This window comes from Phalacrocorax aristotelis, unplaced genomic scaffold (assembly GCF_949628215.1).
Source record: "Phalacrocorax aristotelis unplaced genomic scaffold, bGulAri2.1 scaffold_168, whole genome shotgun sequence".
NCBI lineage: Eukaryota > Metazoa > Chordata > Aves > Suliformes > Phalacrocoracidae > Phalacrocorax > Phalacrocorax aristotelis.
In genome coordinates this window covers 57,906-80,265 of record NW_027441204.1, presented here as the reverse complement: position 1 = coordinate 80,265, position 22,360 = coordinate 57,906, and the positions used below count along the sequence as shown (strand labels likewise).

The following is a 22,360-nucleotide window of genomic DNA, read 5'->3' as shown; positions in this document are numbered from 1 at the left end:
CTGACCCCATTTTTCAGTTCCTCCCTCTCTATCTTTAGCCCATCACTGGTTATTTCTTTCTTTTCCTTCCTCCCTTCCTTCTTTCTCTTTCTTTCTCTCTGACTCCCAGCCTGTATTGTCTAACTCCGCCCTGTCTGTCCTGTAGCCTGTTACTCTGTTTTCCTTTCCCTACACCTCTCTCCCGCTCCCTGGCCTTCTCCTTTCTCTGTTGCCGTGTCCTCCCTCCTGGCTGCTGTTTTCCCCTGTGTCCTGCAGCCTGTGCCCTCTCTCCGGCCTGTATTCCCCACTCAGCTGGCCCTGCTGCTCTCGCGGCCTCCGTCCTGCTCCTGTCTGCTTTTCTTCTTCCTGCGTCTCCACCCTGGAGGCCGCGGCTGCTGTGCCCTTCTGCGCCTCCTTGTCCTGACCCACAGCCCTCTCTGCCTCAGTCTCTCGGGGTCGTTTCCCGCCCTCCCCTCGCCCTGTGTCCCGCTCTGCGCCCCGGCCTCCCCCTTTCTCTCTCCCCGCTGCCTTTTCCCTCCGCCCCTCTCCCCTCTGTCCCCCTGCCCCGCTCCCTCTGCCACGTCTCTGTCCCTGCGCTCTCCTGGTGCCTTTACCGTCTCTCTGACCCCCTGTCCCGCTCCCTCGCCCGGAGCCCCGCTGCCCCCTTGCCCTCCATCTGTTTCTCGCTCCGTCCCTCTGTCCCTCTGCCGGCTCCTTACCAGGATTTTTCCTTCCTCCACTCCCTGCCCAGCTGCGCCCTGTTCTCCTGCTCCCTCTGTGTGTCTGCCTGCTGCTGTCTCCCCCCTGCCCCCTCCCCGCCCAGCGGGTGTCCCGGAGCAGGGCCTGGGCAGCCCCGGGGAGGCGGCCGTGGGGCCTGCGGGGGGGCGGCGGGCTCGGGCTGGGGGGGCGGTGCCCGCGCAGGGTCGGGCGGCGGGAAGGCGCGCCCCGGGGCATGCTGGGAGCTGGAGCCCTGGGGCAGGGGCTGCCGGGCGGCCATGTTGCCCCGGCCCCAGCCCGTGGCCCGAGGCCTGTCCCGCAGCCCCAGGCCGCCCCCGGGCCTGTCCTGGCAGCAGCCAGCTGGGCCTGGGCCCCGCTCCGGCCTCCCTGAGCTGTGCCTCGGGGCGGCCTCCTGGGGTGGGAGCTGTGAGGCACCCGTGGGTTCCCTGAGGTGGAAGGCAGTCGGGTGAGCGGGGCTGCAGCAGAGGGAGGGAGGGACAGACCGACAGACAGAGACAGAAGTGCCTGAGCTGTGCCATGTGCCTGGCAGTGCAGAGAGCAGGAACTGCGGTGAGTCCTGGGCCCCTGGGGTCATGTCACCCCTCCCCCGCATCCCAGTCCCTCCCTGACACCCCCTCCCCTTTCCCTCTGTGTATTCTGTGGGGGGATACATAGGCACCTATAGAGATGTATGTATTTATAGGTATGTCTGTTATATTGTACATAGACATATATGTAATACAAATTATATAAAAATATTTTCCTCTTTCTAAATATCAAAATATTTATTTCCAAATTAATCAACCTAGTATTTACCAAGATAAAATAATATTATCTTATAGAACAAAATATGTATGTAAGCCATCCCGATCCCAGCTCAGGCACCCGTGGGGTGGGCAGGGGCTGCATTAACCGCCCTGCCCTCCCTCCTGCTGAGCAAATGATGGCAGGCAGAGAGAGGTGCTGCAAAGGCAACACCCAACTCTTTTAATGAATTCAGCAAGATATGGGGATCTGGGGGAAGGCTGGGGCTGTAGCAGGTGGGTGCAGGTTTCTGCCTCCGGATCTCCTCTGCGCATGGGTGCTATGGGGGCCGGTGCTGGGCCGGTGGGTTATGGGTAGCTGTGCTCGTCGGCCATCTGCATGTCGATCTCCCTCTGCACAAAAACCTGCAGGTGGCCCAGTGACACCTGCAGGGCCGCCCACTCCTGCTGCTCCTGGGCCGGCGTCTTCACGCGCTCCTGCTGGGGCCGCTGCTCGGGTGTGATGGGCACCGGCTGCTCCTGCTCCTCCAGCAGGGTGGGTGCAGCCATGAGCCCCCCAAGGGCCCGAGGGATAGCAGGGAATCGACGGGAGGGTGCATCAGCCTGTCGTGGGGTAGCATGTCACGGGGATCCATGCTCTGTGCCTTCTTGATCAGCAGCAGTCGGAGTGGGCAGGAGGGCAGCGGGTGCAGGGCACTTTGTCCCCCAGCATCCCCAGAGCTGCTGCGTCACTCAAGCACCAAGGTGGGCACATTGGTGTCCTCAGATGCCCTGCGCTTGCTGCTGCCCACTTGTTGCCTGCTGCTGCCTGCCTGCTGCCCGTGTGGCGGGGGGCCGGGTGGAGCAGGGATGTGCAGCACATAGGAGCCCGTGGGAGATGGGCACTCCTGCTGGACTATGCCCTCATCGCAGCGCCATCAGGTGGTGGGGCACCAGCGTCCCTGTCAGCGCCTGCTGTCCGCATCCATAGGCAGGGGGACAGGGAGCAGCCATGGTGGGGAGCTGCACCCCGTGAGGGAGCTGCAACACAGGGGGAAGCAGCACCCCACTGTGGAGCTGCACCAGCTGCGCCTGGCCCGATGGGCCCTGGCACCCCCTCCCAGACGGTGGGCTGTCCCAGACTGGTGGGTGATGGTGTGGAGCTGGGCAGGCTCACTGGACACTGCCAGCGCTGGGCAGCGTCAACCAGATGTACCTCTGTCTGCCTCAATTTCATGCCCTCCAGAGGAACTGCTGCAATAGTTAGGGCATGAGATTTTCCAAGCAGTCCATCCTTTTCAGTTGACTGTCAGGGTCACACAATGCTTTTCATTATTTAAGTCGTAAGTCGAGTTCGTAAGGTACTGCAACACTGTAAAAACACATCTGTCCTTAAAAAGCAACACACGAGAGTGAATCCAACAGCCCAGATCCTTTTAGTTCACAGTCCTCTGCCTAAGCGTGGGAGCCAAGAGGTTAGCCACTCCGATTACATTGCCTTCTTCAATGTAATAAATTTTAAATGAGTCTTTATCTAGTTTCTAGCAGTTTAATTTCTTCTGCTCTTGATATACATAAAAACCCTATAAAACATAAAAATCCAGCAGCTGTTATTCAATAATGTACATACAGTGCACAGTATCCTGTGCTGCTAAAAGTTGGTCTAGGCGTGATTGATCCTGTATTACCACTTGTGATAATAATTTGAATTCCTCTGTAGGTCTGTGGCGTGTGGAGGTTCCCTGCGCTTCACGCTGAGGCCCCTCTCAGTTTGTGGCAGACTCCAGAATTGTGGGCACGGCTACAGGTGTGCTCACTGAGATGGGCCGGAGTTTGCTGGCGGATTGCAGCTCGCTTAGGGAACTGCAGAATGGCAGGGGCTTCAGTCACCTGCAGGAGCTCTGCATATGCAGCTTTGCCCCTGGCACATCCTGAGCACAGAATTCCCGTGGCCACCACAGGAACATCAGGCATGCTGAGCTCACAGCCGTGCCACGCCCTTTGGTCCAAAAGCTTCTGTTTCTTCGCACAGGCGTTAGGCAGGACTGGGGTCCCTCTGGTTGTACGTAATGGCCTCCCTGCTGGCAGCTGGGAGCGTCAGTATGTGTGGCATCTCCTTCAGCGGCCAGTCGTGCCTTCAGCTAGGAGGCTGTGGCTGTGCCACAAACAATTGCCTATGTATATGTATATACACGCATGTAGCTTAGCTCGTGGCAGGAGCTAAGGAGGCAGGACACGCGGGTGGTGCCGAGTGTCCCAGGAGGCACAGCATCTCCTGCTGACTCGCTGTGAATGGCCCCTGCCCCCCTCCTCTGGCATCATCCGGGGAGAGTGGTGGCACCTGGGCACAGCGCCTTGGCACAGCCGAGAATGCGGTCGTGCAGCTGCGGGAGGCTTGCTTGCTGCTCCGCCACGGTCTCTCTGATGGCCTCCCCTCTGCCGTCTGGCAGCTGTGGGGCCGCCTGCGCGTATGCCCCGGCCTCCCTTTCCGCTGGGAAACCCTGGCTGCCGTCAGGGGTGAGGGGCCTGGCTTCACGTGCTGGAGCTCTCACCCAGCCCAGGGAACGTGGCGGCTCAGGAGCTGCTGGCTCTGCCAGAGGCAGGCCGCTGTCCGTCGCAGGCGCTGTGCGGATGGAGGGAAGGGAGAGCTGGCGGGCTCCCGTGTCCGAGGTGGGACACCTCGGGGCTTGAGGAGGGAGTAAGGGAGCAAGAAAGGAGCCAGCCTACTGGGAAGATGGCGACAGGCTGCGTAGCTGCAGGGGAAAGGACCAGTGCTAGCAACGAGCTGTGCGTGCGGAGGCAGCTGGTCCTGGGGAAGGGGGGAAGCAGCTGCAAATTCAGCAACAGGTCGCTGAAGCGCCTCCCTTCGGCACTGTCCTCAGAGAAGTGGGGTGGCGCTGGCTGCCTGGGAGGCAGCGTGTGTCACTGTGGCTCAGCAGGCGATGACATAGGGAGGATGTCACTGTCAGGCGATTGTGACCACCGCTGTGGGTGCAGAGGGTCAGTCGTCCCGCGCAGAGGCTCCAGGCTCAGTGTGCAACTCGCACTGAGCGGCGAGGTCCTCATCCTCCTGAGGTACCCCGTGTGCCACAGGGTGCTGATGATGGCTTCTGCCTGGGAGAGGAAATACCACCACTCAGACCTGGAGAAAGCAGCAGCTTTCCTCCCCGGTCTCCTTGCTGAGGACTCCCTTCAGAGCAACTGTTACTCTCAGCCTATCGACGGAGTGCTGCTCTTTGCGGATATATCGGGTGGGGCGAGCAGGGAGGAGCAACCATGGCCGCGAGCCCTTTTGGGACACAGCAGGCCCTTTGGAGCCCTGCCCCTGCCCCTCATACAGAGGGGCCATCTTGTCACTGCTGCACTCTTCTGCTGAGATGCCCAAAGAGAGCGGGATGCCTTATCTTGGGTGGTCAACCACTGCTGCCAGCAGCACTGAGCTGGGGCATGGGAAGGTGTGACCTACAGGCTCTCAGGCCGGGCAGCGTGGAACTGGCTGGCAGGTCCTTTGGCCCACAAGGGCGTTTCCTGATTTCTGGGTGTTCCTGTTGCAGCTTTCACTACGTTGACAGAGAAATTCATACAGAGGAGCGGCACAGAGAGGGGCACTGATGAGCTGGTGCAAACCCTCAACTGCTACCTGTGTGACATTTTGGAGGGTAAGAGCCATGCTGCAGGACTGCCTGGCATCAGGTCATGAGGCCGCTGCCGGAGGGTGGAGGCAGGCAGGCTGGGCAGCCGGGTCCTGCCTCCTTGGAAGGCTCCGGGCTGTCTGTGGCCCAGAGGATCAGTGAGAGCAGCCAGGGTCTTGTGGAGGGTCAGGACCAGCTCAGGTCCTCTGTGCTCCCCGCTGTGGCCGAGGAGGCACCTGCTTTCTCAGCAGCCCCCTCTGCGCCTGTGGCGTGAACGCCTGGCTCAGTGACGTGTTAGGGCCCAGAGCAGGCTGAGGGCATCCAGCAAGTGCCAGCGTGCGAGCGACTGGAGGATGCTGGCACTGGCGTCCGCGTTTGTGCGCGTGTCTGTGTGCGCGCACGAGCGTGTGGGGGTGTGTGAGAGACCCTCACAAGCCCCTTTCCGCAGGGGACATCTTGACCCTTCTGAGCTGACTGTGAGCACATTGCGGCCACCCCTTTGGCAGCACTTGTAGAGTAAAAGCAAGAGTGTGGTCAAAGATGCTGAAGGCTCTGGAGCATCTCTCCTACAAGGAAGGGCTGAGAGAGCTGGGACTGTTTAGCCTAGAGAAGAGAAGGCTCGGGGGGGATCTTGGGAATGTGTCTAAAACCTGAGGGAGGGTGCAAAGAGGACAGAGCCAGGCTCTTTCCAGTGGTGCCCAGTGTCAGGACCAGAGGGCACGCCACGGGCACGCCCTGAAACACAGGAGGTTTCCCTCTGTACATCAGGAAACACTTTTTGACTGTGAGGGTGAGTGGGCGCTGGCACAGGTTGCCCAGGGAGGCTGTGGAGTCTCCCTGCTCAGAGCTATTCAGAAGCGATCTAGCCGCTGTCCTGGGGAGCTGGCTCTGTGCAGCCCTGCTTGAGCAGCGGGGTTGGACCAGGTGGACCGCAGAGGCTCCTTCTGGCCTCCAGCCTTCCCAGCTTTGGAGGCGTCCCGAGGCCCTGCCTCCCTGCGTGCTGCGCGGGTACCAGGGCTGTGGCCACTGTGAGGCGGGGAGGCAGGCCGGAGTGGTGCTTTCCTGAGCTGTGCCCCACGGGGCGCCCGCGCCCAGGTGCTCCTGTCCCGGCAGAGGGGCTTGCTCTGTGCCTTCTGCAAGAAGGTGGCCACATGACTCCTCCTTTCCTTCCCTCTGTCCACAGAGGTGCTGACTTTTGGTGGAGACATCTTGAAGTTTGCCGGTATGTACTTTGGACAACGATGCCCACGTGTACGGGTCTGCAGCATTTAGCTGTTGTGGCGGCCGTTTGCCGTGCTCTCCTTCGCAAGAGGCTCTGTGCAGCACCTTGAGCCAGCTTTCTGGCCATGCACGCACGCCCCCCGCAGTGCCCTTTCTCCAGGCTCCTCTTTCTTTCCCCCCGGGGCTGCCTTGGCTTTGGCCAAGGGCTGTGGCTCCCCTCACTCGGTCCCCTCTTGCGGGGCCCTGTGCTGCGGGCGGGGGCAAGGAAGCACGCACATATAAAGCACATATATAAAGCTATAAAGCAGAGCCAAAGGTGTGTGTCGGGGTGCTGGTGAGGGGCAGGGAGGCCCTGGTGATGGCAGAGCTTGGGCTGCCGGGCTGCGAGGGGAGGAGGAGTCCCTGACGTGCTGCAGCTGCAGAGGAGCGCTCGGGGCAGGGGGTGCTGCTGCTGCCGTCTGGCTGCTGCTGTGGCTGGCCCGGGAGAGGAGAGGTGTCCCGGTGCCCAGGGTGTGGTCCTCCCGGGCAACGCCCTGCCACGAGCCCATCTTCCTCAGCACGTCGGCCCGCTTATGCCACCGAGTGGAGTGTGGGGAGAGGCAGGTCTCGGCAGAGCCTTCACTTTCCCTCGCTTTCCCCAGGGGATGCTGTGCTGGTGCTGTGGAGAACATCGCACCGGGAGCTGGCTAAGACCATCAGCCTGGTGCTGCAATGTAGCCGGCAGATCCAGAAGAAGTATGGGAGTCGTGACACGCCCGTGGGTCAGAAGGTCCGACTGAAGATAGGTACGGGCGCTGTGCCAGGCGCAGATGCGTGGCACTCTCACGCGCCACAGGGTGCTTCTCCCGGGCAGGGAATGCGGGGATCCCTGCTGGGGCCAGTGCCAAAGGAAAGCATCTCCTGTGAGCATTCAAGGGGCCAGCGGTAGTCGGAGCAGGGACGGGAGACCAGGACTGCTGGTCTTGCATGCGTTTCCAGACGCAGAGGAAGCTTAAGCCTAAGGCAGAGCGGGTGTCAGATCAAGTATTAGGGTCTTTGCATGTCTGCTTTAGCGCGGGTGTCTGCGGGAGGTAGTTACCCTTTCCTTTTTTCAGGCGGGGGCAGCTTTGCATCCTTTCCCCTGCTGGATTCTCCCCTGCCTTTCACAAAGAGCAAAAGGGAACTGCTTTGCTCACGGCTGGGAGAAGGGCTTTTGCAGGCTGTTAGGTTTTCTCCAGCAGACAGCTACAGCCTACCTGCGTGTAAACGCAGCAGGTGGTGATCAAGCCCGCTGGTTTGCTGGGCTTCTGGGGCAGGCAGGCAGCTGGGTAAGATGCCCGGCACTCTCAACGCCTTGCCAATGCCAAATTTGTTTGTCTATTTCTGGACACCTGTTTCATGGAGCCGTGTCAGTATCCCCCGAGGAGGACGGAGGATGTCCTCCCCCTCCATAATGGCCGCCTCCCCGCTGGGCTTCAGATTAGGTTCTGAACAGCTGAGATGCTGGGGAGCGCAGAGCTCAAAATGTTCTCCGTGTCAGTTTGCTTCTCCCGCTCTCTCTCCCCAGGGATCTCTGCAGCGCCCATGAGCCTTGTGGTTTTTGGAGACAGGGATTGGCGGTACTTCTGTATCTGTGGCCAGGCCCTGCATGAAGTTTGTGAGGCCCATGAGCTTGCAAACCCGGGTGATGTTGTCCTCTCGGCCACCTCCTGGGAGCTCTGTGAGCAGCACCGGCTCAGGACCAAGCATCTTGCAGGCAAAAGAGCTGTGAAGGTAGGTGGATGGGACGGCGTCTCGAGCCATTGTGAGGACCTGGGCCTGGACATGAAGGAGGGAGGTGTCAGAAGGCTGAGGCGCCGAGCGTGGGGAGAATTGTAGCAGTGAACATGGGCAGGCAGCTGAAGGTGTTGTCCCTCCATCTCAGGGGTAACTGTGTGCTGGGCTTGCTTGGTTTGAGGGGTCGGGAGGCACTGGCAGGCTTTTGGCCCCACCAGCAATGTCCTGTGTGGGTCACGGAGCTGTTGCTGACAGCTGGGGGATGCTTGGGTGATGCCTGCCCGGCTCCGGTGCTTCTGAGGAAGCACTGCTGTCCCATCCAGCCAGGTGGGCTTGTTCTCCCCTTTTCTGGGCAGTGACGGTGAGGGCAGGCTCTGTCCCCTGGAGTCCTGGGGCGGCCAGTGGCAGTTCTCTGATTCTGTGTGTCTTCAGGTTACGGGCATGGATCAGATGTCTCGGTCAGAACGCCAAGAAGCGTTGCGCAAGCTTGTACGACACCCATTGAGCCACCGCTTGGAAGGGGAAGGTGCGTGCCAACTTCACCTTGTTCTGTGATTGCCTGCAAAGGTGGGGCCTGGCTGCTTCAGGGGCCAGAGGGGAACCACCCCAGCCCTCTTCCCCCTTTCAGTTAGCGCCCCTGCTTTTGTCCCTCCTGTGCATCAGCTGGGGCAGTCACTGCTGCCGCTGCCGCCTCCTCCTTCCAGGGGACAGCTCTGCCCTGAGTGTCAGCAGGTGGCAACATGAGCAAAGGCAGAAGACTCTTTCTCCCCCGTTTCCAGTGCCAGCCCCTGCTTTCCAACACCTCCTAGTGCCATCCTTCGAGCGACCACCTGCGTTTTCTCTCCTCAGGTGCCATGAGGCCTACTCGTGTCTTGTCCAACCGTCCTAAATTGGTGGAGATGTTTCGGAAGTACATACCAGAAGCTGCTCTCAGGAAGGTACGTCCAGGCCACCACTGCTGGGGCTGCATTTTTGGCGGGCAGAAAAGAGGTGCATTGCACAGATGGAGTTCTCAGGAGAAGAGAAAACCAAAGAAAATGCACCCTGAGACAAGAACATGGGCAAACTGAGCCAAGGGGCACCCGGGCTGCACCAGTGCGTGCCTTGTCCTCCTTTGTGTGCCTTGTCCTCCTTTGTCATTTGTGTTATGGTTCGGTACCTGCCTGCCGCAGGCTGGTGAAGCCTGCCCGCCATGTGCACGGAGAGGAGGATTTCCCCCCTTCCTCCAGTAGTACCGGCAGGCTATTGCCGGTACGCCTGCTCTCCCTCGGCATCTGGTGTGGGCAGTAAGCCCGTGGGAGAGCAGGCTGGTGAAGCCCGTGTGCTCTTGTCTTCCAGCTTGACGACAGACTGCCGCTGGACCTCTTCTCTGAGCTACGGCCAGTCACCAGCCTCTTTGTCCACCTGCAGTTGTCTGCAGATATCATCAGCACAGCAGAAGTCTTTGAGTTCCTCCACAGTGCCAGCAGGATGTTGCTAGAAATCCTCTCTCCTCACAAGGGCGAAGTCAACAAAGTCCTCCTGTGCGATAAAGTGAGTGTGTGCGTGAGCAATCGCCTCCCCGCAGCCCGAGAGGGTGGTCGGTGAGCAAGAGGGGGTGATTCCCTCTGAGGCATTGTAGCAAGATGTGCCGCTTCTGTCCTTGGCAGGGCTGCACGTTCCTCTGTGTGTTTGGACTCATTGGAGAAAAGCTGCCCTACAAGAGCCTGCACGCCTTGCAGAGCGCTGTTCAGATCTTCAACTCCTTCTCGACGATGTTTGGGGGAAAAAAGTGAGCATGTGGCAGGGGGCGTGGGTGTGCCGGGTGCCTAGGACAGTGCAAGGGGGCTTACCCGAAAGAGACGTGCCTTCTAGCTTGCCCTCCCTCGTCCCTGGCAGGAAGGAAGCAGTGCCCTGAGAGGTGGCAGGCGAGCCATGGCTGAGGCCCATGGCAGCCAGGCAGAGCCCCTCCAAGCACACCGTGCTAGCCCTCGCACCGGAACGAGCCCTCACGAGGGCGAGAGGCTCTTCAGTGCCAGAGACAGGCCCTTCCGAGCAACTGGCCCATGAACAGGGCTGGGGCCCAACCACCTGATCTCAAGTTTCTGTCACCGCAGGTGGTGACGCTGTGGGCGCCTTCTTCCCTCCCTCTTTGCTCACGAGAGGGCCGTGGCCTTCTGCCGGTCGCATCTCAGGGAAAGAGGCCTCAGGGGAAGTGTCCAAAACTCTGCCCATGTCCCTTGTCCCTTGCAACGCACGTATATTGCGTCCCTGAGCTCTCCAGGCCCCCAAGGCCCGTGCTGGCAGGGCAGGATGGCAGGTGGCCCAGGCTAGGGCCGAGGGGAGGTGCGGGAGGGGATGAAGCTGGGCGGGCAGGACTGTGCGTGGGGCGCTGCTGAAGCTGCGCTGTTTCCCTGTGTGCCAGGGCAGTGTCCGTTGCCGTTACCAGCGGGATGGTGTTCTGCGGCATCACCGGCCACCCTCTGAGGAATGAATACACAGGTAGGAGGCGTGTGCCTGAGGCGCGGAAGGTTGGCCTGGGCCTGCTTAAGCACAGCAGTCTGGAAGAGGAAGGCGGGCTGGGAGAGGGCTTGCCCAGCAGCCACTCAGGAACGGCCCAGGCGGTGCTGGTCCTGGCCCGGGGTGGGAGAACGGGCTCCATGGCCGATTGTTCCCCTGGGTTCTGCTGACCCCGCTGTGGCGTTGGCCTGTGCCAGAGGGGAGGCAGCCCTTGGCGTGGCAGGGCGCCGCGGGGCTGGTGGCACAGGTACATCAACGCGTGCTCTCTCTCTGTCTCTCTCCCTGGCAGTCCTTGGCCAGAAGGTGAATTTGGCATCCCGGATGATGGTGTGCTACCCTGGGCTGGTGTCCTGTGATGCAGCGACTTATGCCGCCTCTCGGCTGCCCCCTTACTACTTCAAGGAGCTGCCAGAGAGAAAAATGAAAGGCATTATCCGTCCTGGCACTATCTATCAATATGTGGGAGTCACCAAGGCGAGGTGAGTGTCCTCTGAGAGGGCTGGATGAAGGGACGGTGGCACCAAGGGTGCAGCCTCGGCGAGAAAGAGGAGTTGTGCAGCGAGAGACCAAGCTGGTCTGCCTTCCCAGTTGCTGAGATGGTCAGAAGCCCTGGCGTGGGAGGCTTTTTGCCCCTCTCCCGTGCTGCCTCCTGCTGCTGAGAGAGCGGGAGTGAAGCCACAGGGATTGGGAAGATTCTTCTGTCTGGGTAGATGCAAGGTGGCCTTGCAGGCTCTGCCCAAATGGCTTTCGACTGTGCTTTCCGTGCTGTGCTTGCTCCACCATGTGCCCTGGTAATGCTGACCCAAGGAGTTTTTTGTCCCAGCTGCTTCCGAGCAGGAAGCTTTGGGCCAGTCTGGTTCCCATGGGGAAAGGTGGACCATTGGGACACTCTTCCTCATGTCTTCCTGCTGAAATCTCAGCTCTTCCTCTGGGCCAGGATTTGCCCTTCTCTTTGGGTGACGGTTTGAATGTTAACATTGCCATCTCTTTGAACTACAGGAAGACTTGAGGCAAAGGTGCCAGGTACTTGGCATCCCAACCCGTTCAGGGACACAAGTCCTCCTTTCCAAGACACTTGTTTTTCTTGGCCAACGTGGTAAAGCTGTCTGCTAGGCAACAGCACACCCTGGCTTCTTTCACGTGTCTCCGAGTTCTCTGGGTTTGGCCCATGGTGATGAACTCTCGATACGTTCTCCCACCCTGCTGCGGTCGTTGGGCTTCTTTATGCTTGAAGCTGTCCTAGCGTGCAGCTTGAACTTTGGCTGGGGGAGCGTGCAGGGGGTGACACGCTGCTCAAAAGAAAAGCCGGTACCCGAGGAACACGTCCTGCCCCTCCACGCCAGGCTGCTTCTCTATGTCCCCTGGCTTCTCCCCACCTCATTGACTTGTGTTTTCTTTTCCCCTGCTTCTAGCATACTTGACATGAGTCTCACCAAGGAGAGGTCAGAGTACGCTCCCTTGCTGGGTAGGTGGAGAACGCCGTGCTCTTCTGAACGCCACTTTCTTCCCCTTGGTAGCGCTTAGTGCCACGCTGGGTAGGGAGAAGCTTTTGCCAGGGATGGTGCTGCCTGCAGCGACCCTAAGGCAGTGCTGCCTGGTTCGTCCCTATTTGTTTGATATCTCTGGGGTGGAAAGCAGGGTGAGGTGCCTGGTGCTCCCCGCCGTGCTCCAGACCTGGTAGGAAGGTTCCTTTCTACTATGGAGCTGCTCAAGCCCGGGGGCTAAGCTGATCCTTGTCTTTGGGTTCAGGAGAGAGGTTTCCTTCTGCCAGACTGACGGAGAGTGTTTGTGGGTTCTCGCCCTTGTACTCCTCAGAGTTCCTTTCCTGGCAGCATCTGGGTGTAGATACGGAAACATCAGGACGCTCGGGATGCCTTTAATCGCTTGGTGCCTTGATGGAAGGAGGCCTGGGTGTAGGCAGGCTGTCATGTTATATGTGGTGGTGGGGAGGGAAACTGCGGTGGAGGGTGGCAGCAAAAGGGACGTCTCTTTGCTTTTCAGCACCCCCAGCAGCTCGTTTCCTTGTGTGTCTTCACAGGTCGGGAGAAGGAGATTGACCTTTTTGTCAGCTGCTTGAAAGCCTATAAGGATTTTGGGCAAAGCCACATCCTGGCATTTGAGGGCACGATGGGCTCCGGAAAGAGCCACTTACTTGCTGAACTGGCCTCTTTAGGCCAGGCTGCTGGCCACAGGTACAGGTTTTTGACCTGTAGCTTTGGGACACTGCCCCTGCCCATCCCCTGACAACCGTGGAACACTCCAGCCCCTCTGCCAGTGCGTTTGGCTCTTGGACTGCAGAGGCCTGAAAAAGCCTCCTGGAGACACTCCTTAGGAGCTCCTGCGTGCCCTGCTCCCACCTCTGCCTCTTTGGGGAGTTGGAGGCGGCTTCTTGAGCCACAGCCTTTCCTCCTTCACCTCTGGGCCAGGCACGGATAGTCGGGAAGAGCCCAGGCTCAGTGCTTTGCATCTGGCTCCAGACGCAACAGACAGCAGGGTGGCCAGCTCAGAAGCTCTGCTTGCCCTCTACCTGTTTCCCAGAAGGAGCACTGGGGCAGAAAAGCCTTCCTGTGCTCTGGGAGGCAGAGTACTAAGGTCTGGAGCCCAAAGGCAAACTCACCACTTGCTCCATCCTTGCCTCTGAGCCCTGTGAGTTCCTGTGCAGGGGGGAAGTAGCGAGACCTGGGCTGGCGCTGCCGAGACACAGGGTCCGGACCTGGCTCTGCCAGTGGCTTGGCACCAGCTGCCCCTGTGTGCCCTTTCTCGTACGAGGAGTGAAAAGCGCGGGCTTCTCTGGGAAGCACTTTGAGATGGGTGGCTGAAGAGCCCCCTGCAAGGGCATCTCCACCCCTTTGGTCTTAGAAGGCTCGGGCTGTTGGGGATCTCAGTCCCTTTTGCTTTTGCACGGCAGGGTAGTTGCGATGGAACTGCTAGAGGTCAACGTGAGGCAGTCCTTCTCTGCCCTCCGTAAGCTGATGGCCAAAGCCCTGGGCCTCCAGGACTGTGAACTGCGCAGTGACAAGGAGCGCGTGTTGCAGGCAAAGCTCGAAGGGATAATCGAAGAGAGCAGCTATTGCCTCCTCAACGGCATTTTCTTTGTCGAGGTGAGAGCGAGAGGCCTGCCAGAGACCCTGGGCAGAGGGCCTCTGCTTTAGGCTCCAGGTGAAGCCCCACTGTGGCTTCTTGGCCCTGTGCTGGGGAGAGGGAGGGTGCTGAGGCCAGCAGAGGTGGTTTGCTCTGCGGTCTTGCTTGGTGGGGAGGTGTGCCTAGCCCCGGAGTGACCTTTCTCCCTGACTCTGCTTTTCCTGGCCAGTTTCCCGTTTCGGACAAGGTTCGCAAGATGTGTGAACCTCAAAGGCTAATGGAATTGCACTCGACGTGGGCAAAAGTGCTAGAGAAGGTGAGCATTTCTCCTTCCGTCCTCCTGGTCAGAGAAGGAAAACAACCCCGCCCTCCCATAAAGCAATGTTCCCTGGAGGAAGAACGACGTCTTCCGCATTCCCTTGCCCAAGCTCCCTCCTTCTGCGGAGCAAGCGACATTAGGCGTGACCTTAAAGTCTCAACGGAATTACGAGCCAGTCAGCATCTGAGCAGGGAACGGGTTGGGGAGAGACTTCCGAGAATCCTCTCAAGAGACAGAGGGTAAATCTCCTCCCCTGGAAGGCACTTGAAAATGCACCGGATTCCCCTCAGAACAACCTGGCTTTTTTTCAGGTCATGGGAGGAGAATTTGGCATATTTGTCATCGACAATGCCCATTTCATCGACCCTGCCTCCTGGAGTATCGTGTCACCCGTGCTCCAAAACGTCTCCAGCTTCATGGTCATGAGCTTAGCCCCGGGCTATGTGAGAACAGAGGCCTTCTGCAAAGCCGCAGGAGACAGCGCAATGTCCCAGAACATCACCTATTGTCATCTGGACAAGCTGAAATCTTCAGCTGTGGTGCAGAAAGTCTGCCAGGACCTCGGAGTGGTCAGCATCTCCAGGGATCTAGCGAGGTAAGTGGGAGGCAGGGGAGCTCTTCCTGAGGGCTTGAACCGATGCAGAGCATGGGAGGGCATCAACGCCCCAGGAAAGGCAGCGCAGGGCGGCTAGAAGCATCACTGGCTCCCGTGAGTACTGGGCCCACGGGGGTTGCATGTTATGCCTCGCCCTGGCAGGTGTGAGCTGAGAGCGGGCAACTCCCCAGACACAGAGCGTGGGAGGTGTCATCCCTTCGCTGTTGCGCAGGGAGGAAGGGAGGAAGAGTGCCGAGGCCAAGCGTGTCTGGGGTGCGAAACGGCCTTGGTCTAGGTGGCCGGGCTGTGGGGGAGATTCCCTGGGGCAGAGGTCCATCCTGCTGCCAGGGAGGATCTAGGCTCCCGAGGAGAGGAAAGGCAGGGCTCGCTGCTCCGTGCTTTGGGCATTGTCCGCCTCTCTTTTGGCGTGGACTTCAGCCAAGGCTGGAGGTTCAGGGGGGCCCAAAAGGCCAAGCCAGCGCCCCTTTCAAAAGTGAGGTGTGGCTGTGACGGAGATGCTGGCTACTCTGTTATGCCCGAGGGAGTCGCGGCCCCCCTGAACGGTGTTCCACCTTACTTTCCTTGTGCTGCTCATTGCTGGGTCTGCCCCTGTCCAGGTTCCTGATCCAAAGAAGCTTGGGGATCCCGTATTACTGCGAGGAGCTGCTGCGCTGCCTTCGTCGCAACGACATGCTCTTGTTCCACACCCGGAGGCGGGGTGAAAAAGCAGAGGGCAGCTGGGAGAGCCTGATCGGTAAGCACCTTTGCTGCCGACTAGCGCGTTGCTGTGGCGCATTCTCTGCGGCACGGTCTTGCCCCGTCATTCCCCCGTGGATCTGGGCAGAGTCACATCTTGCAGCAGTGCAGAACTTGGCCTGGCAGAGGCGTGGGCTCCTGCGTGCCTTACCGTTGTGAGCCAAAGCAGGGGCTAGCGACTTCTGGTGGCTTGGAGGGGCCTAAATTCTTGGGGCAGGAGTTGGGTGCTAAAACGCGGGGGAAATTGTTCCGGAGCACATTTGATCCTGGTGTTTCTTAGGCATTCTAATGGGCCCGTCATTTACCTTGGCCATAGGGCAGCTCCCTTGAGAACAAATCCCAGCTTGAGGTGAGGGACAGGCCCAGGAATCTTGAATCCAAAACCATAAAATCCCCACAAGGGTGCCGGTCACAGAAGAAAAGGATGGTAATAGAAGTTTCCCAATTTCCCTGGCTGTGGAGACTGTTTGGGAAAGCTGGTGTGAAGGCAGAACATCTTTGGGAGGGCTCTACATTCACAGAATCATTATAGAATCAGTAAGGTTGAAAAACACCTCTAAGATCGTCAAGTCCAACTGTCAGCCCAACACCTCCTAAACCATGTCCCGAAAGACGCGCTTGCAGCGGAAACTGTCTTGCAGCAACGTCGAGCTCCAGCGCAGGGAGTGATGGCAGGGTCTGCACCATCAGACCGGACGTGAACCTGGAGAACACCGTGCTGCCCGTCACCTTGAAAGGTGAGGGTCCGAGCGCCGCTCTGGCGGCTCGCAGCTGTGCTGGGGCCCCTTCGCAGGGCATCAGCTAGAGGGAGGCTAGGCATCTGTGTGCTGCAGAGTCACCCTCTCAGCTTGGGAACTGTCGATGAGTGTCCCTCCTCTCTAGCCACCCCCATTTGTATGATCCTGGAAGAAATGTCACGCTAAAGCATTCCTGCTGTAAAGCGGTTTTGTCCAAAAAGAACAGGAAGAAATGGAAAAGAAAGGAGTAGTATCGTCTGGCCACGTTCAGACAATCGTTGTGTGGAGCTCCGAGTCCACCTCTGGGCTGGGGAAAGTTCTCTGTGCGCACTGTAGGGCAAAAACCTACTCCAGACCTGGTAGGGCGCATCATGGGCTGCATGGACCTGCTGGGTCCTGCCCTCCTCACCCTTGGTGGGGGAGCGTGCGTTTGAGCGTCTCGCTTTTCCCCAGGCCTTGTGGCCGGTGGCTGCAGCAGGAGCGGAGCCATTTTGAAGACGCCTGCCCTGGGTTGCGATTGCCCAGCAGGTGCAGTCCCGAGGAGAGGAGGCCAACATCTACCCCGTTTCCTGTGTTGAAACTCTCCAGCCTGAGCATGGGGAAGAGGCGAGAGAGAGATGTGTTGCTTCTTTCTGGCAGAGATTGCGCTGTCTCAGCTGGACCAGCTAAAGCCGCTGAAGCAGACCGTTTTGAAGTATGCGGCTGTCATCGGGCCCGTGTTTACCACCCAGCTGCTCTTGCACGTCCTTCCGGCTGACATGAGGCACAAGGTGAATTGTGTGTTGACCATGCTGGTGAAGGACAACATCCTTAAGTGGCTGAAAAACACAGAGGTGCCAGAAGATGTCCAAGATCCTACCAAGAGGCCAGGCACCTCTGTGCAGGCGGAGAGCGGTAAGTGGTAGCAGTGAGGTGGACAAGGGAGCTCCCAGCTGTGTCCTGATGGGCTCCCCCGGGCATGGTGCGCTCCCCCCCTGCCCCCGCCCCCGGTGATGGCTGGGTGGAGCTCAGGCAGGCATGGCTGTTCAGGAGGGGTTGTGCAAAGATCTTACGAGCCGATCTCAAAGCACACGAGCTTTGTGGTGGAGGGGAGTTCCCACCAGCCGTCCCAAGTGCCTCTGCTCCGCGGCCTCCAGGCGCTGCTTATAGCGCAGGCATAGGAGGGCTTGTGGAACCCCTGACATCCTCTGCGGGCCGCCTGCAGCGTCCAGACCAAAGATGGCCTCCAGAGAGCCCCGGGCCCTTTGACAGGCTTTCACTCAGCTTTGATTCCCCTGTGGAGCAGGGCGGGAAGCTCAGGAGGCTGGGGACTGCCTTGCCAAGAGCAGGGAGAAAGCGCGGGCCAGGGCTCGCTTTGGCTGGCAGCAACATCCCCAGCTGCTGCCTGGAGCGCAGCTGAGCACTGTGTCCCCAGGGCCGTGCTAGCGTCAAGCAAGGCAAGGTGGGCCCTTCCACCCCGTGCTGCAAGGCTCGGTGTGCAGCAGTGCAGGTTTGCTGCCGAGGGTGCGCCCCAAGGCGTGACTTTGGTGTCCCGGCTGGGATGGCCCTGAGCCTTGGCCCCAGCTGGGGCTGATGCAAAGGCCCTTTGCCTTGCAGATGTGGAGACGCCCGCTCTGAGGATGACCGTGGTGCAGCAGTCTGGCGCTCTGGCCTTCCGTGTCGTGCTGCTGCAGGAGGCTGCCTACCAGCTGTGGCCCAAGAGACAGCGGGTCGCCTTGCACCGCACGTGTGCCGCCTTCCTGGAGCGGCACGCGCACAAATGCAAGAGCTGCGGCCAAGGAGAGTTTGTTGCCTTCCACCGCTTCGCCGTCACCAGCACCCAGGATGGAGGGAGGTGCCAGGGCTCTGCTGACCAGGGCGACTCACGCAGCTGGGAGACCTTGGTGCTTGCAGGAGAGCAGCTGAAGAGGGATAGGACCCACGCCACTGAGGGTATGCTGTGCGCCGTGCTCCACAGCCCGGGCCCTCCAGGAGCCCAGGGGTGTGTGCTGGGGATCGGGTGGGAGTAGATCTGCTAGGGACAAGCCCAGGAGGTGAGGATGACCACTGCAGGCTTTCCTCAGTGTGTTGGGACCCTTGCAAGGATCCTTGCAAGCCCCGCTGGGAGAGGGAGAGCAGCTCTTACCCCGGCGTACGCGAGGAGGTGTCTAACCCCCTGTGTTCTCGCCAGATGCTGAAGATGCACTGCGGCGGCAGCAGCAGGCTTTCATGGGGGAGGATTTTGGGTGAGCAGACCAGGTTTTGGTTATTTTTGAAGCCAGTGAGCACAGGGTCTCCACAGGAGGCAAAGGAAACTCGGGAATCTGGCTGCCGGTTGTGACTGTAGCTTAGGGAAGAGGCTGTCTGTGGGGTGGGAGCTGGGAGGAGATGGCCATGGAGATGAGAGAGTGCTTGAGGAAGCCCATGGGCTCAGGGCAATGGTCACACGTCACCGGAGCAGCCCTTGCTTTCCAGTTCCTACCGAGCAGCGCTGGCAAAATCTGCAGGGGAGGAGCACCTGCATGAGTCACGCCTGCCCGTGGCCTCACGCTCTGCTTTGAACAAAGGGCTTTTTCTGTCGTCTGTGTGGGGAGAAAGACCACTCTAAGTGATGCCTGTGTATTCTTTGCTCTCTTCTTCCCCTGGGAACCGTCCTCTGACTAGTGTGGCAGGGCGGCCTGTGGCAAAGAGCGAACAGACAACTGAGGTGCCCAGCAAGGCCGATGGGAAGGACAGCGGCGCATGCTCCTGTGAGTGCAAAGCCATCGTGGAATCGGTGCTGGTGCCTTTGGCTCGCCACTACATGGCAATGGGTGATGCTGCCAGAGCCTTCTACTACCTTCTGGAGTGTGCGGCTGCCTACCTGCATGTCTCCAACAGCGACATGGTGAGTTGCCCTGCTTGCCAGCACCCTCTGTGCACGGAGTCCTCTCAGTCGCCTGGCTCTGGGCAGGACAACTTCCCCGTTGCAACAGGGCATGCCTCTGTGGGGCCTCAGAAGGGAAACGCTGGGCTCAGACCCTGACTTCTTCCCCTGCTTTGCCTCTTCTGCGGCAAGAGGCACAGGGCACTGTGCCCTTAGGACAAGGGGCGTTAGCAGGGAGGCGGTCTGAAGGATCAGTGGTGCCTGCGCTCTGAGCCAGTGTGACTGTGTTTGAGCGGGCATCACCGAGGGGGAGGAACAGGCCCTCTTAAGACAGACGCCAGAGGCAAGGGGGAAGGGCAAGGCTGGCTGTGGGCTCTGCACCCACGCTCACCTGCTGCTCTCTGTGTGCTTGCACAAAGGCCCTCGTGAAGCTGAATGAAGCGGAGGTCCTGAGGAACTCCGTAGACAAGAAAGCGAATGTGATAGCCCGCTTTGAAGAGGCCACCTTCTTCAGCCTCAAAGGGGAGGTAAAGAGACGGAGAGGTCCGGCGGGATCTCCGGGGGGACAGAGCTGGACGCCTTCCCCAGTTGCAGGGGATGTCCCTGGGGCATCTGCAGCCACTGGCAGATTCCTGCAGTCTCTTGGGCCACTGGTCCCCATCGGGACGTTTCCCTTTTCCCTTGCAGGTCTGCTATCGTATGGGACGCATGGAGCTGGCAAAGAAAATGATCCTGGAGGCTTTGAGCCTGCTCAAAAGGAAGTTCCCCCGGACCACTGTTGGAGCCTTGGTCAAGTCTCAGGTGGAAAAGTTGCAGTGTGCCGCTTACGTTGCCAGAAGAGCAGCCTCCCTTCCGCAGGAGGCCCGGTAAGAAGCAGAAGTGAGAAGCCAGGGGAGGAAGAGCCATTTCCCACCTGGTCCCAAGCATCCAGGCCCAGAGCTGCTTGAGCCCAGTCTTGAGGCCACACCTAACCTGAGGCCGTAGTGCCAACACGCCCTCTCAAGCGGTCAGCTTCCCCCGGCGGCACATCTTTGTTTGCTGCCTTCTGCTCCAGCAGCCCTCCTTCCATCAGCCCCCTTTCCTCCGAGGAGGTGTAACCGGCTTGTCCACCGCCCTGCTTGCCCCCCGCCCTGGTCGCTTTAGCACTGTACAGCTAGAGCCTCTGGGCCCATCACTTTCTCTTGTGTGGCAGGAGGAAGAGGCTAGCCTGGCTGCTGCAGCAGAGCTGCTGCCTTTCCTTACTGGAGCAGCTCTTCAGCCTGGAGGGCACTTCCAGCAGGCAGACGTTCTCCCGCCTGGCAGCGCGCATGAAGGCCAACACGGACAGGGCAGCGGACTCCTGTCGGGCAGCAGATGCCCACCGCAGGGGTGGAGATGAACTAATCTAATTAAATACCTCTTTTATCATGACCTTTGCTGTCGGGCCTTTCTTTCCTAGGCACTGGGGAAAAATGTGGGGACATAGCACGCAGGTAGGTCATATGTCCCCTCTGCCGTCCCTTCCAGCTGGCAGCACTCCTTCTAGTGGCAGAATTCCTTTGGCTTGTCCCCTCCGGCTGCCTGCCAATGGCTTTGGCGTGAGAAGGGTTTGCATCTGGAGGTTCCCTGCGCTTCACGCTGAGGCCCCTCTCGGTTTGTGGCAGACTTCAGAATTGTGGGCACGGCTACAGGTGTGCTCACTGAGATGGGCCGGAGTTTGCTGGCGGATTGCAGCTCGCTTAGGGAACTGCAGAATGGCAGGGGCTTCAGTCACCTGCAGGAGCTCTGCATATGCAGCTTTGCCCCTGGCACATCCTGAGCACAGAATTCCCGTGGCCACCACAGGAACGAGGACTCTTCATAACCTTTACCACACAACAACCAAATTTCCCCACCAAAGGTTCTTCATGTTCTTCACGTTCAAAAGTGAACCACTTCTTTGTGGTGTAGAAAAACTCCCTGAGGCAACGGAGAGTTACAACTACATTCGATTGCAAATCACTTTGGTAGACACAGATTCAAGGTGTGACGTGATCCTTCTGAACCTTTACTTTCCCTGTTCCCAGCTTACTTAGATTTAAGAAATAAGACTTACAAAACGATGTCATTTTTTCACAAACATAAGTAACTCACAGGCTATACGCTTACGTCAGCACACAGCTTGCCTTTCCACCTCAAACTCTGAGATTTATCAGGTTGATCGGCAAACTAACACAGTGGAGCACCAACCCAACTCGTCTCTTTAGGCATCACCACCACACAAACGCTCGCTGCCAGTAATCCCACTGCAGCACTACAGACAAGCAAATCCCCACCTGGATTCTAGCAAGTCAAACCAAATCACGTTCTGGAAAGCTGAGTAATAAGGAAGTATTTATTTGTTGCATATTCTAAGGTGATAAAAATAGAGTGAATCTTGACGTTCCATTAAGTTAAGGTGACTCTTGTCTACGCTCAGATAAGGAGCCGAGGGGACAGGACTTCGTTTGAGTTTTGGGTTAGAGACGACAGGAAAAATCAGTGACATTGCACAGTGTATCCCATCTGCACAGGCACCATATTCAATTAGCAGAGATTGAAGGACTTCAGGCTGAAAGTCAATCTGTTAACCACCTCCCAGACCACTCAGTGAAGGCTGTTTTTTCCTACCCAAAGTCCAGAGAAAAATGTGTTCTGCTCTAAAGTCACCTGCTTGCTAGTCCGAGACCGACGCCAGACTCTGCCTCCTCCCAGCGCTGCTCCACGCCAGCACAGCTCCGTCCTGCCGGCACTGGTGGCGGTTGGCTCCAACGGTCCGACCCCAACGGAAACTGGGCGGGGAGTCTCTCCAGTATGGCTCTGTGAGTCTTGCACTGGGGAGCCCAGAGCTGGACACAGCACAGGGGAAGGGTCACCTCCCTCCATCTCCTGCTGATGCCTTGCCTACTGCAGCCCAGGACTCAGTTAGCCGCCTGTGCCCCAGGAGCACTTTGCCGGCTCCAAACTGGTCAGCTGGGGGTCCACCATGTCCCCAGGAGTCTGCACAGCTGCTTTCCAGCTGGGTGTCCCCCAGCGTGTACTGGTGCAAGGGCTTGTTCCTTCCCAGGTGCGGGACTTTGCCCTTCCCCGGGGTGAGCTGCATGAGGGTCCTGTCAGCCCCTTTCTCCAGCCTCTCAGGGCCCCTCTGGTCGGCAGCACGACCCGCCGGCGCATGGGCCTCTCCTCCCACTTCTGTGCCACCTGCAAGCTGTCCGAGGGTACACTCTGCCCCATCAGCCAGATCACTGCATGTGAGCAGGGCTCACATAGTGCAGCGCAGGGCTTGCAGACGTGCACTTCGATATGGCATAACTTCTCACAGCAGGTTCAGAAATTTATTCAGTCTATTTTTTTGTTCTATATACAGCGCTTCCCCTTTTGCTTCCTGCAGGCTACTAAAAGCTGTTCAAACTGTCCCATTTTTCATTTGAACGTCACATCTCTTCACAGCGCTGGTGTTATGTGTCACACCGGGTCAGGTTGT

At 58.9% G+C, this 22,360-nt stretch overlaps 1 protein-coding gene across 1 annotated transcript; it reads left to right on the top strand.

Annotated features, from left to right (window-relative positions):
- The first annotated feature begins 8,900 nt into the window (after nt 1-8,900).
- On the top strand, nt 8,901-20,280 carry LOC142051072 (adenylate cyclase type 10-like). The gene is made up of 18 exons (XM_075080267.1): nt 8,901-8,985; nt 9,386-9,580; nt 9,697-9,818; nt 10,452-10,528; nt 10,836-11,025; nt 11,959-12,011; nt 12,585-12,738; nt 13,455-13,647; nt 13,857-13,943; nt 14,258-14,541; nt 15,159-15,295; nt 15,939-16,034; nt 16,674-16,928; nt 17,631-17,966; nt 18,686-18,900; nt 19,299-19,406; nt 19,567-19,745; nt 20,072-20,280. Exons 1-18 carry the CDS (start codon nt 8,902-8,904, stop codon nt 20,265-20,267), a joined length of 2,961 nt encoding a protein of 986 aa, XP_074936368.1. The 5' UTR covers nt 8,901; the 3' UTR covers nt 20,268-20,280.
- The last annotated feature ends 2,080 nt before the right edge of the window (nt 20,281-22,360 follow it).